The sequence below is a fragment of the Pteropus vampyrus genome, unplaced genomic scaffold (assembly GCF_000151845.1).
Source record: "Pteropus vampyrus isolate Shadow unplaced genomic scaffold, Pvam_2.0 Scaffold251, whole genome shotgun sequence".
NCBI lineage: Eukaryota > Metazoa > Chordata > Mammalia > Chiroptera > Pteropodidae > Pteropus > Pteropus vampyrus.
Genome location: NW_011889032.1, coordinates 930,462 through 943,899, shown reverse-complemented (window position 1 = coordinate 943,899; position 13,438 = coordinate 930,462). Strand labels below are relative to the sequence as shown.

Below are 13,438 nucleotides of genomic sequence, written 5' to 3'. Positions count from 1 at the left end.
ACAGTTGGTAATGATGTCTGGAGACATTTTTGGTTGTCATAATGGAAGGAGAGGGGTGCTACTGGCATCTAGCCTGTAGAAGCCCAGGATGCTGCTAAGCATCCGACAATGCACAGGACAGGCCACAGAAATTTTCTGGTCCAAAATGTCAGTTATGCAACCGTTGAGAAACCCTGGTCCATATGGTCCATTGTGTAAACAGGAGATAATGATTTATACATTCTATTATTAATAGATACTTAGGCTGTTTCCAGTTTAGCACTAATATGCATAGTACTACTATGAACAATTGTGTCCACATCTTGTTGCGTGGATTTACAGCTTTCTGTCAGACATACACACAGGAGTAGAATTGCTGGGCCATAGATGCGTTGTCACTTTAGTAAATATTGTCAAAATGGTGTGTCAATTTACAGTCCCACCAGTAGTGAATGAGTTCCAGTTGCTCTGCATCCTTGCCAACACCTGGTTTTGTCATTTAAAAAATTTTAGAAATTCTACTGGTTATTAGTAGTGTCACATTTTTGGTTTTAAAGTACATGTTACTGATAGATAAACCTTTTCATGTGCTTTTATGTTCATTTGGATAACCTTTTGGAGAAATGACTGATGAAGTCTTTGCTTAATATATTTTTTTTCTTTTGGGTTGTCTGTCCTTTTTAAATTGATTTGTAGAAGTTCTTAATATATTCTAGACATAAGTCCTTTTTTGGGTATGTGTATCCATGCCCATTTAGTGGCTTGCCTTTTTCACTCTTCTAATGGTTTATTTTGATAAGCAGAAGTTTTCAATTTTAATGTAAACAAATTTAGAATTTGTTTCCTTTATGTTTGGCACTTTTTATATCCTGTTGAAGAATTATTTGCCTACTCTCAAATCATGAAAATATCTCTCCCTGTTTTCTTACAAAAGTTATATTGATTTAACTTTTATATCTAGACATACGGTTTATCAGGAAATTATATTTATTTATAATGCGAAATAAGGGTTAAGGTTCATGACCATATGGCTATCCTATTGGTCGGCATATATATTTTAAAAGATATAATATTTTTCACATTTCACGATAGTATCACCTATAGACTCTATTTCATTTTATTACTTGTCCATTCTTGAGCTGATTTAACATTGCCTTAATTAATGTAGCTTTATATAGTAAGTCTTGATATCTGGAAGTGTATGTTCCTTAGATTAGTTTTTCTGCCTCAAGTTCAGCAAATGACTCTAGGGGAAAATGTCACACGATGTCCTTCCCTCTTTCCAAACTTGGCTTTCAAGTCCTGGCTGCTTTGGTGACTCTACAATGTCTTTAAATTTAAATTTAGCTTTTCTAATTTTTCTAAGTGAGGATTTTTTTCTGATACAGCTACTCTATTATATCTGGAAGCTGAAGGCTGAACTGGACTTTTTTACTCCGTTTGCTAAGTAGACATTTTTTCCTTAGTTTCTATACCCAAGAGGACATGAACATTCACCTGTATTTCCTTTCAGTCATAACTTGGTGAGTCTACGTCCCCTCTAGACTCTAAGCTTGTAGATTACAAGGGTTATTCATCTATGTATTGACAGCATTCGGCATCAGGGGACTCAATACTGGCTGTAAAGGATAGGTGAATGGATTATTTCCATTTATTTAAAACTGCATTTTCTTGAGGAACTGGGTGCTTTCGTGAATAAGTCTGAGATTTTATGTGGCTATAGCTATTACATCACATTCAGTGAGGCAATGTCTGTATGTGGAAAATGCAGAAATGTGTTGAAAATGTATTCAACATATATTAAACCCAAGTTGAATCTCCAATCCAATTAGAAATTTTAATTACATACCCAGTTTATTCTTTCAAAACATTATGGAAATTGTATCATAGGGTAAAAAAACTGAGTTTTAGGGCTAGTACTTTCACTGTCCCATGAGAATATGACCTGGGAAGTTCGCTTCCTGTGTCTGGTTTTCCAGGTGTAGAACAAGGGGTTTGAATCATATGAGGTTCCAGCTCCCTCTCAATTCTGATATTCTAGAAGTTTATAAAATCCTGTAGAAATAAAACCATGCTCTTGGCTTGAGTTTGGACATATGAAGAATTCACTTTAGATTGTACACTGGAATTTGGTTTTGCATCTACTGTTTTTAAGCCCAGAGAAGAGGCGTCGGCTGACTGATAAGTAAGGCTACTGTGGTCTAAATTAACCAGCCAGATGAGGCAGATGGAGCCTTTGTTCTTTCTTTCTACATCTTTCCAAAGTCCCTCATCTTTCCATTCCTCTATTCTTTTATTTCATATCCATGAACTTTCCTTGAAGTATTCTTCTTGATCTTGGGTGTTCATGAAAGAAAAATACAGTCTAGTTCAGAACTAACAGTCTTGTCGGGAGATGCAAAAAAGTAAACAAGCAGTTCTAGTACAGAGTGATGGGGAAGCAAAGGGGCGGTGGGCAGAGGAGACCCCTAGCCCAGCCTGAGAGGTAAGTGAAGGCTTTGTACTCTATCTAGTAGGCTATAGTTGGGCTGAACATTGAAGGGTGAATAAAAGTGTTTACTTTTTTTTTTAATATAGAGCAATGGTTCCTCAGAATTATCTGTAATATATCACTTCCTTCCCCCCTCTCTTCTCTCTGCCTCTTTTCTTCTTTTTAATGTCAAGGTGTTTGGGCACCCTCAACTTATTAGCTTCCACCTTAATTTGACAATGACTAGTGATTTTTCATATTGACTCTATTTCTATCTTTACCTCCTTCCCTACTTCTTTCTATATCTAAACACATTTTTATGCTGAGCAATGAGAAAGTAACTTGAAAACGTCATGACAATACTCTTCAAATAATTTCACAACTTTCTCCTGTTAAGAAGGACTTTCTTAACAATTGCACCATCATCACACCTATGAAAATGAACAAATCCATAATATTGACCAAGATCCCAACCCTTACATTATACCAATTGTCTTAAAAATTGTCTTGTATCTTTGCATTTTTTCAAAGAAGGATCCTATTAAGAATACACATTGCATTTGTTTGTTTGTTTGTTTTTTGTGTGTTTCTCTCTTTTAGAAAAAGATACTAGACTTTATTTTTTAGAGAATTTTTAGACTTACAGAAAAATTGAGCAGCAAGTACAGACAGTGATCATATACATCCTACCCACGGTTTTCTCTGTTATTAACATCTTACATTAGTCTTTAGTCTCTTATAAATAGAATGTACCCTTACCTCTCCCTATGAAAATAGATTTATTTTTTAGGCGAGGCAACCCTCGGTTCACCTCACACATTGCAGGGACCTTGTCAGCTTACAATCTCTTATTTTTTTTATTTTGTACTCCTACAGCATTTGGTCTAAAATAGATTTTTAATAGAGTTCCAGGTGTGATCCTGATGGGCAACTCTGTTCAAAAACTACTGGTCCTAGTACCTGGTAGTCGGTAAGAATATGTAGATGAGGCCAAGACAAATTCTGCTGACCCACAGAAGATAAACAGGCTGGTGTCCACAGAGTGAAGTTCACCGGGTTGTTTTTAAAAAGTGTCAAATGACTCAGCACCCACTTAAGGTTAGCAAGAACAGCAAACAAAGCTTGAGAGTTGTCTCGTCTCATAGAATATATCTTATCTGATCTCGTCTCTATGTGATAAGGAATATAGGATATTTAGAGAGTCTGTTTCTTGACTCAAGGCTCCACACCTTCAGACCAGGAGTAACCAGGCTTAGGGACCATCTGCTGTTCATTTCACCACCTCCTCTGCAGTCACACCTGCTTCCTTGGTTGTTCCATCCCATGGCTGCCTCCTCGCTTTGAGTCTTCTCTTTCAGCTGGATGGCCTTGCTAAGTCTTGGTTTCTCTGGCCATGAAATTTAGATAGCAGCCCTTGCTTGTAAAGGATTTTCCAGCTCGAATAAGCTACTAACTTGCAGGAGAGATCTTCTCCTGTTTGTTATGTTTTTTTTCAGCCCCTCTTCCAAAAGCCTGACTCAACTCCACCTCCTCCAGAAAGGCTACATGTGCAGCTTCCGGCACCTGCTCTCTCCCTTGACAACGTCCTGCTATGCTTAGAGTCCATAGCGCACAGTGTACCTATAACTTCCTGCACTGCTGATTCTTCTTCATAGATTGATCCGGTCTCTCCACCTACAGTGTGCTCTCCAGGAAGAGAAGGCGGCCCGTCTTCCTGATAGGAGCTCAGCTTAACGTTGGTACGAAAGCCTCGGCTCCACTGTTTCCTCAGCAAGCCGGCCGACTCACCTCTCTGAGCCTCAATTTCCTTATCTGTAAAATGGGGCAAGAAGGGGCAGTAGAGCAGAGCAGTTAGGAAGCACACATCTCAGGGGTGGACTCCTTGGTTTAAATCCATGTTCTCCCATTTATCTTTTGACAAATTACTGACCTTTCTGAGCCTTCTTTGTGAAATGGTAAGATTACAATAGTATCCACTTTTGAGGACTGTTGTGAAGTAAAATTGAGTAATATTTGCAAAGCCTAAAGGCATAATGCACGACAGATACTATGATGCAGAATTCACCTGCACACTCGAGGGGCTTAATAAATATCTCACGTTCCCTACCACGTCACACACAGTTTTGGGCACTGTGTCAACTTTTATTACACACTATTAATTGTTTTTTGGACTTGGTTACAAAACCTTCAGGCCATCTTGGAAGGACATTTGGTTTCCCATCTCAGATCTCGCCAGTATTAAAGAAGATCAATACATTTTTAATTTCCTCTTTAATTTCAGGGTGTGGATGAAGAATGGGGATGACAGCACACCTTTGGAGGTGATTCATGGTGTCATTAAATCCGCTTCAAGTTTCCCGTAGCTACAGTTGGCCCCAGCTCTACCCAGGCTCTCAGACTTGGAAATTACGTGTTTTGCTGTGTGATTATGTCTAATGCAGTGAAGCCAGCATCTCCTTGCATTGGACCTCACATGTTTTGTTCATTATGTCTCAGCGGATTTTGGAACATGTACATAGGTAGATGTGAGTTCAGCTGGTTGAGGTTTCCACTCTGCTTGCTCAACCTGGAGGGTGTGTGATGTCCTGGAAGGAAAAAGCACAAGCTTCAAGTTCTGTCCAACCAGGGTTCAAATCCAGGCTCTGCCACTTAGCAATGTGACCTTGAGTAAATGGTTTCTCACCAGTTAGCCTCAGTTTCCTCATCTGCTGGATGGGGTGATGAGTCTGGTGAGATGATCCTGGTGAGATGGTATATACAAAATACGTGCATATAAAGTTGAGTTTTTCATTCTTCACTCAATCTTCATGGAACATCTACTACTGCGATGGGCACTAGAGATAGAATGAAGTAGGCACATTCATGGGACAGCCTGGCAGGGGAGAGGGTGTGGCCCAAGCAGGAGACATGTGTCTCAGCAGCTGGCTCGTTCTGAGGCTGAACCAACCACTTTGATAACTACATCTTTTTCCTGTTCTACTCAGAGCAGGATCATACATAGGAATAGCTCATTCTTGAACATTCCAGGCCTTCTCTAGCCCTGCTGGAAGGGGCTGTTAAAGAAAAACAATCAAACTAGCATTAAGATTTTTAAACATATATTTCTTAGTAGTTAATGTTTTGAAATGAATAAGTACTATCTGCAGGTTTAACTGCACAAGACTTTACCTCATGGGAAATGCTGGGGGCAGGCAGAGGTAAACTGGGCGATGCTGTGAGATCAGCATTATCATTCCCATTCTTACAGCTGAGCAAGTTCAGGCTCTACCAGATACCTGGCTAGGAAGGGGCAGAGTCAGATTTGAATCTAGAACTGTATGCTTTTAAAACTTGTTCTCTTTGCCTTGCAAGTTAGAAAGAATGGAAATTCAAATATTTCTGGGTGTTCACCAATACTTAGAGCATTTTTATATATATTCTTTTGCTCATCAATTCACTTAATAAACATTTATTAGATACCTACTATGTGGCAGACATCAGAACTTCACTCATTCATTCAACACATATTTAACTGAGAACCTATGTGCCAGGAAACTGGCACTTTACTCATTCATTCAACAAATGTTTATTGAGCACCTTCTATGTGCCAGGACACTGTTCTAGGCACCAAGTATAGATTCTCTGCCCTCCTAAAGTTCAGATCTCCACAACATTGCAAGATAAGTTTCCCCTACCTTACAGCTAAGGAAACGGAGGCTAAGAGAAGTTAAGGAACTGTCCCAAAGCCATATGGCTAGTCGGTGGCAGAAGCAGACTAGGCTCCAAGTGACAAATGTTATCTGGACAAGGTGACACAGGAAATACTGTTAACCTCGAATCACATCACAGGTCTCAGAGAAAGTTTACAGAGAATGGCACTACTGGCAGTGGGGTCAGCCTACTGGGAGTTGGAACCCGTCTTTGTCACCTCCATCTGTGTGTGCTCATGGAGGTCATCCACCTCACTGTGCCTCAGGATCATGATCCCTACCTCCAGGGTTGCCATAAAGATTATAAGTAAATGTGGAGGTCTGTTCTATGAGGGCGGGAGACCCATCAGCTTGTTCCCCCTTGTATCTGTGGCATCAGCACGGTGCCTGACATACAGCAGTTGCTCAGCCAGGGGTAACTGTTGTGGCAACCACTGGCTACCCGCTCCACTCAATTACGAACCAACCCAGCACCATTATGACTGGATGCCCACTGGTTCCTTATTATGGCAGATATGCTAGAAGACTTCACAGATAGATTAGGGACAAGCAGCAGAAGTTCCCAAGATGTTCCTGGAGTCTCTCCTTAAAGAATCACAGTGCCCTGCCTAGCATTTATCCACACTTGTCTCCCAGGAACTTGGAGAGTTTTCTATCCATCATCTCTACCCTTGACTAAGGCTGTGGGAGGCAGGCATGGTGACATCTTGATTATCCACCAGCCATCCATCACATGATGCTGATGGAGGAGAGTTTTCAATCTGAGCTAAGCCATCTAGTGAAGACGGCTGAAAAAAAAATGAGTCTTCCCAGGCCCCTGGATGAAGACAGCAGGATGTGTTTAAAATGTCCAAAACTGGGATGGAAGAAGGAAGGATGTGCTGGCCTCAGACAGCAGAACTCGGACCGTTACGCTGAAGTCTACAAGAAGGTGTCTGAATTCAGAATAAATTTTGTAGTCTCCACACAGAAAGGCGTCGGTGCAAGGAACTTCTTACTTTGAGTGCTAATGCAGACGTGAAATAGAAAAAGAAGTCGCAGAGACGTGGGTGGATTTCTGAATGGTAAAGCCAAGAGGTAGCACTCAGCCAAACCTTCCTGTTATTTCCCTTCTTCCCCCTCGCATTCCCCTTTCCTTCCCTCCCTCATCACTCTACCCCACACCCTCTCCTCTCCAGGCCCCCAGAAATCTACTCTGCTTGGCTCATGTTTACATTTCGAGCCCACCAGCTGAGGCTCTAGAGGTATCAGGCAACTCTCAAAACATGGGACCCAGCCCACTCCATCCCCAAGACATCAGGCCCTTGGATCCCTTGGTAGAGCTCGGTGATCACCATCGGGCGGCTGTGCTGGGACATTTGGGCTTGCACACCTTGTGGAAGGTGCTGCTCCTGCTGGGCCTCGGGAAAGGCAGAGCTGGAGATCCTGATGGCCTGGGCTCCGCAAACATGTGCCCTCTGTCCTGGACACCAGCAGTCACTGACCGAGACCTCCAGCCCCCATTCCTGGGCTGCTGATGGCTTATGCCCTCAGCCTGTCCCACCTTTTGGTTGAAGGTGAGAAGGGCAAATGCTCAGCTGTCATCCTGCAGCCCTCCCCGCCGTCCGCCTGCCCTTGCCCTTCCCTTTTCCTCTTCTTTTGCCTCCATCACCACTGGGGTCTTTCACTTTCTTCTCCCTCTATCCATTCTCTCTTCACCTTCTCTCTGTGTGTCCTGCTTCCTCTTCTTCCCACTTCTCTTTGCCCCTCTCTTCTTTTCTCATCGTATCTACTCTCTCTTCCTCGCTGACTTGATTTCCCAGGTAGACTTGAATCAGTTCCACAGCATCTACTGAGCGTCTCCCGTGCACCAACTCAGAGGGTGCAGAAATGGGCGTCGGCAAGATCTTGACAGCGTGGGCTGGAGCTCTGTGACACCTCAACCTCCTCTCGTCTTGTCCTTTTGTTCTTTCTCCTCCTCTTCCTCCTCTTCCTCCTCCTCCTCCTCCTCCTGCTCCTCTTCTTCCTCTTCCTCCTCCAACTTCTCTTCCCTCCCTTTCCTCATGCTTTCTTGGCATCCACCACCAGCACTGGAGGTGGGAGCTGGGGTGAGCAGAATGGCACAGTCCCAGGGGTTTCTGTGACAGGAACCCTCGATGCCGCCATGGCCACATGGCAGACAATAAATGAGACTGAGCACCCAAGACACATGCATCACCCCTGGCTCCCTTCAGCACCGAGACAGGATGGAAATGACTTCTGTCAGCTCTGCAGCAGCCCACTGCCCTGGCAGCTCCCAGCTGTTTATTAAAAAAGAAAAGAAAAGAAAAAGGAAAATAAAAGAAAGGAGCGAGAATGCCATCTTGCCATGTATTAGGGGAGTGATTCCAAAGCAATGATGTTGACGAACATACTTCCAGGTGATCATAAAGGAGCTCTCCGGCTCCCTTCCCAGTTCGTGTCCAGCTGTGATGGAGATGGAAGGTGGCAGCCAAGAAACAGGAAAGGAGGCGGCTGCTCTGGACAAATTGTGTGCCTTTTGTTTTAGCATAGCAGGGCCAGCCCTTCTTAGGAATGATGAGATGCAAGCTCACCTGCCCATTCATTCTCTCTCCAACCATCTTGGAACTTCAACTGAGGCTTTCATTGAGCTGGGTTAGGCTCAAGAGGTTCAGAAAGTTTTAGCAGTAATAATAATTACCATTAATTGTTAATTATCAATGATTAATAGCCATTAATATTTGATTTATTAATTATTCGTCATTACTATTCATCATTGTTTGAGAAGCTAGGTGCCAGACACTGTGACCAAGGCTTTTCATTTATTCCTATGGCTTCCCCATGAGGATGGCATCATGACTGGTGTGAGAAAAGGTGGAAGGGGTGCTCAGACTCAGGGAACAGCAAATGCAAAACCCAGAAGCAGAAAGAATGTGGCCTATCCTGGGGTGCGGGTGGGGGCGGGGGCAGGTGTGGCTGGAACAGAGTGAGCAAGAAGGCAATTGGAGGCAGGAAGTCGGGAAGGGAGTAGAGAGCCTGACCGTACAAGTGAAGGACTGAAGGCGATGAGGAGAGTGGGCAGTGGGGGTGGCTTATCTACACCACCACCCTAACCCTGTGTCTCCCCACCATCCCCACACCGTGACGTTAACTTAGCTGACCTCAGGAATAAGAAGAGGCAAGTGAGCACTCCCAGCCCTGTGCCTGTCACTTGTGGAACCCTTTAACGGAAAGTGTCATTGCCATGGCAACCTCACACAGTCCCAGGTCTGGGGAGGCTCCTGCCAGCCCCAGAAGAGAGAGGCATATTATGGGATAGTTGAAGCCTGGCCTTGGGAGCTGAGGAAGGCAGTGTCTCAGTCCCTATCTGTGTCCCTAGAAAAGACCTTGATCCCCTACCCTATTTGTACCCTCCTCTCCCCTCTAGGCATCACCTCTGGGGGCCATAGGCTTAATTTCCTTCCCAGACTAGAGAGCCCTTGGGGCCATTGTCCTGTCCTGTGTGATCGGGGGTGGGAATGGTGATATCGAACTGTGGTGAGCAAGAAACCTTCCTCAAAGTCTTGGAGCAGAATCCCAACCACTCTTTTCTGTGTGGAGGGCTGACTCCTGGTACAGTTGGAGCAACACCGCAGAGAGGGGAATCATGACTGGAAACCTGCATACATGTGGCTCCCAGCCTTAGTCAGCGCCTGGCTTTGCCTCCGTGTCCAAATCGACATTCGGCACCCCTTTTGCTTTTTTTATAGATTGTAATTCTGCTGGTGGGCAGGAATGGGGTCATTCGTCTTAGCGGAAGGACAAACAGGTTTTATTTATTAAAGGAACAGTCGATGGATTCCAGTCTCTCTCCTTTAAGGGCACCCTTTATTTGACAGTCTATAATTTCACCCCACTGCCAGGCTCCTTCTTTTCAGAAGTGTTTTTGGCTCAGCTGTTGCAAAATGACTCTGCATGGAAGCCAAGCCTGGTGTAGTCCCAGAATAGAAACCGTCTGTCCTCTTGTGTACAGTCTTCATTGCATGTGAATCTCATGTAAATCTTTCCCTTTTAGGGGGAACATTTTTACCTCCACCCCCACCCATGAAACAATCGGGTGTCTTAGAGCATTCCACTGAGACGCATATTTGGGTCATTGAGTCTCAGAAGCCCTGCTGGTGGAACTGTCTTCTGGGCCTGGCCCTAAATAAATAACTAACCTCCTGTGGGTCTCCCTCCAGCCTTCAAGAAGCAAATGACTTATTTCACAGTAGGCTCTGGGGTGATAGTTCCCGTCATGTCTGATATGATGCCTCATAAATCTAAGTCATTCGTCCTAGCCGCTGTTTTAATCTACTCAAACGTACTTAGCTGGGTTTAATTATAAACAGAAATTGCATTTGAGAAAGCAACAAGAAATCATTTACATGGCTCGAATTTGGGCATTAAATCATACATTTCATTTGAGAATGCAATAGGGATGGCATTTCCAAAGAAAAATAATATTAGTGCCTGTGCTTAGAGGCTCTCACGCCAATTGCACAAATTGTATGAATTGCACAATTTCTACCAATTGCATCTTTCTTCTTGGCACAGGATGAACGAGGAGGCTGGTGATGCCGAAAGGACTCCACGGGCTTTGGCACTGAGCAGAGCCCGGGACATCCCTAGCAAGACCACAGGGGATAAGTCCCTTTCTCCCCTCTCCCTCCACCGGCAAAAGTACTGCCACTTGGGAGATGGCAAGGAGTGTGACGTCCAGAGAAAGCCCACGGAGAGATTAGGAGCTCTGTCTTCTTCCCCATCTTCTCAGAGGACAGACACATGCCCCGTATCTAGGGAAAAGCTGCCGAGTCCTTCGGCGGCCCTGTCAGAGTTCGTGGAAGGGCTCCGGAGGAAGAGGGCGCAGAGAGGCCAGGGGCCAGCTCTGGGCCTGGAGGACTGGCCCAGCCTCCCCATCTACCAGACCACCGGGGCCTCCACACTGAGGAGGACCAGGACAGGCAGTGACGAGGGACACCTCTCACTGAGGTGTAGGGCAAAGTCATCCCTGGAAACGGAGGACACCGCTGGGGCATCCGCCGGTCTCCTGCGGTCCACCAGCCTGAAATGCATCCCTTCTGAGAGCATGGAGGGCACCCCACTGCTCCCCAAGAAGCTGAAGACACGGTTCAGTTCCTGCGAATCCCTCTTAGAATCAGGGCCAGACTCAGGGAGAAAACTGAGCTCCCCCACCATACCCAGAGGCACACTGCTGTCGCCCACACTATGTCCTCGGAGGCGCTGTCTGGAGTCATCACTGGATGATGCAGACTGTCCAGACCTCGGGAAGGAGCCACTGGTCTTCCAGAACCGCCAGTTCACCCACCTAATGGGGGAACCTCGGGGCAGCGACCCATTCAGCTGGAAGCTCCCAAGCCTCAACTATGAACGCCAGACCAAAGTGGATTTCGATGACTTCCTCCCGGCCATCCGGAAGCCTGAGATGTCTATGTCCTTGGCCAGAGCGGCCAAAGATGGGCAAGACCGTTCACAACATTCAAGCGTCCACTTTGAGACAGAAGAGACTGACCAGACCTTTCTCTCAGGGATCAAGACCATTTTGAAAAAGAGCCCGGAAGCCAAGGAGGACCCTGCTCACCTCTCTGACTCGTCCTCCTCCTCGAGCTCCGTCGTGTCCTTCAAAAGCGCTGACAGCATCAAGAGTCGACCAAGAATCCCACGGATGGAGGGTGATGGCGGTGAGCGAACGACCCCGGACAGCGGAGAACCTGGGGCAGGGAGGAAAGATGAGGATGTGGAGAGCATAATGAAGAAATATCTCCAGAAATAGGAACCAGCTCAGGTAAAAGTAACAGGCTGGGATCGTTTGGGGGGAATAAAACAAGATCATCTTTTTTTGGGGGGGAATAAAACAAGACCACCTGGGCCTGGCAGCCTAGATAAAACCAGTTGCTCCTACTGCTTTTAATGCTCTGACTTATTTTTCTAGAGATGAGGCTTTTGAGAGGCTTTTGCTTATCTGCTAGGTGCCATCTATTTCTTTGCACTTGAAAATGCAGACACATTGGAAAGCGAGAGGGTCCTGGGGGACAATGCTAAAGAAGGTGCTGAACTTTGAACCCCCCCCCCCACCACCACCACCACCACCAACTTTTCTTTCTAGTGCTCCATCCCTCCTGGAGCTGGTGGAGCTGTGATGGCATCCTGTCCACAAAGTGACGGAGATCTGTGGTAGTTGGGTCAGGCCTGGGTACAAAGGGCCTTAAGAAGTAGAGTCTAACTCTTGCGTTAAATATCCAGAGAGATCACTTCTCGGCCTTTTGGCTCAGATCAAGTGTAACTTTCTAGAGAGGAACAGAGGACCAAGGGAGAGGGAAGAGGGGATAAATACAGCGGTCCCAGCAACACAACAGTGCTTTTTTCTGACTTCTCGCCCACTCCCAGTCCTAATACTGGTACCTCTCTGGAAGAATTCATTGGGAATAATGGCTTCCATTTATTGAATGTATATATCAGGTAGTCATTTAGTACCCATAATAACCCCAAGAGGTGGTTAGAGGTAATTATTCCCATTTGACAGGTCGATAAAGAGAATCACAGAGGTTAAGCCGTTTATACCAAATCGCCCAGGCAGAAGTGGGATTCGGAACTCCAGAACTGCCACTTTTATCTGTCATGTTTTCCTTAGGTCCATATTCCAGGCATCTTCCCGAGTAAACTCAGAGCCACACTGATGGAGCCGGATCTTTAAAGAGGCTGCCTCCATTGACCCCCCAATGGAGGTAGACCTTAGAACTATATATCAAAAGGGATGTTGGAACTTACGGACTCCAACCTCATTGCTAAACAAATGAGAGAAATCTCAAGATCAAGGTCACCCAGTGACTCCGCTGCCAGTCTAGCCACCCTGACTCCCAGTTCATTGTTCTTTGCCCTAAGGCAGAGGCTAGCCCCTGACAGCCTCTTCAAAGGGCATGTTTCAAAGCTCAAGGCACTGAATTTCACACTTCATGGCTCCCGACTGAAGTGCAAAGCCCCTTAGAGGAGGCTGGGCATCCATGGAGCTGGTGTAAGAACCTCCCTCCAGGTTCAGACACAATGCAAACCCACAGCCCAATGATAGCCAATGGACACACAAATCTCGCTCTTATCAAATCTCAGAACTCACAGCTACTCCAGGTTCAGGCTACAGGTGGGCACTGAGCCTTCACCTTGCCTCAGCCCCTAGCCCTCCCCACAAAGGTGTCCTGGACCAAAACAATCTGCCCATCTCCCACTCATAGAAACCTGCTACTTCAAGAGGGACCCTCAGCTCATTAGAAAGCCATCGCCCCTTCCC

At 45.4% G+C, this 13,438-nt stretch overlaps 1 protein-coding gene across 1 annotated transcript in view; it reads left to right on the top strand.

Moving 5' to 3' along the window:
- The window catches only part of MYO18B (myosin XVIIIB), a 270,882-nt gene extending 258,953 nt beyond the window's left edge, over positions 1–11,929 (top strand). Inside the window, exon 42 of the mRNA XM_011374654.2 lies at positions 10,693–11,929. Coding sequence (XP_011372956.1) covers positions 10,693–11,929 — 1,237 coding nt within the window. The remainder of the gene's footprint in view (positions 1–10,692) is intronic.
- The last annotated feature ends 1,509 nt before the right edge of the window (positions 11,930–13,438 follow it).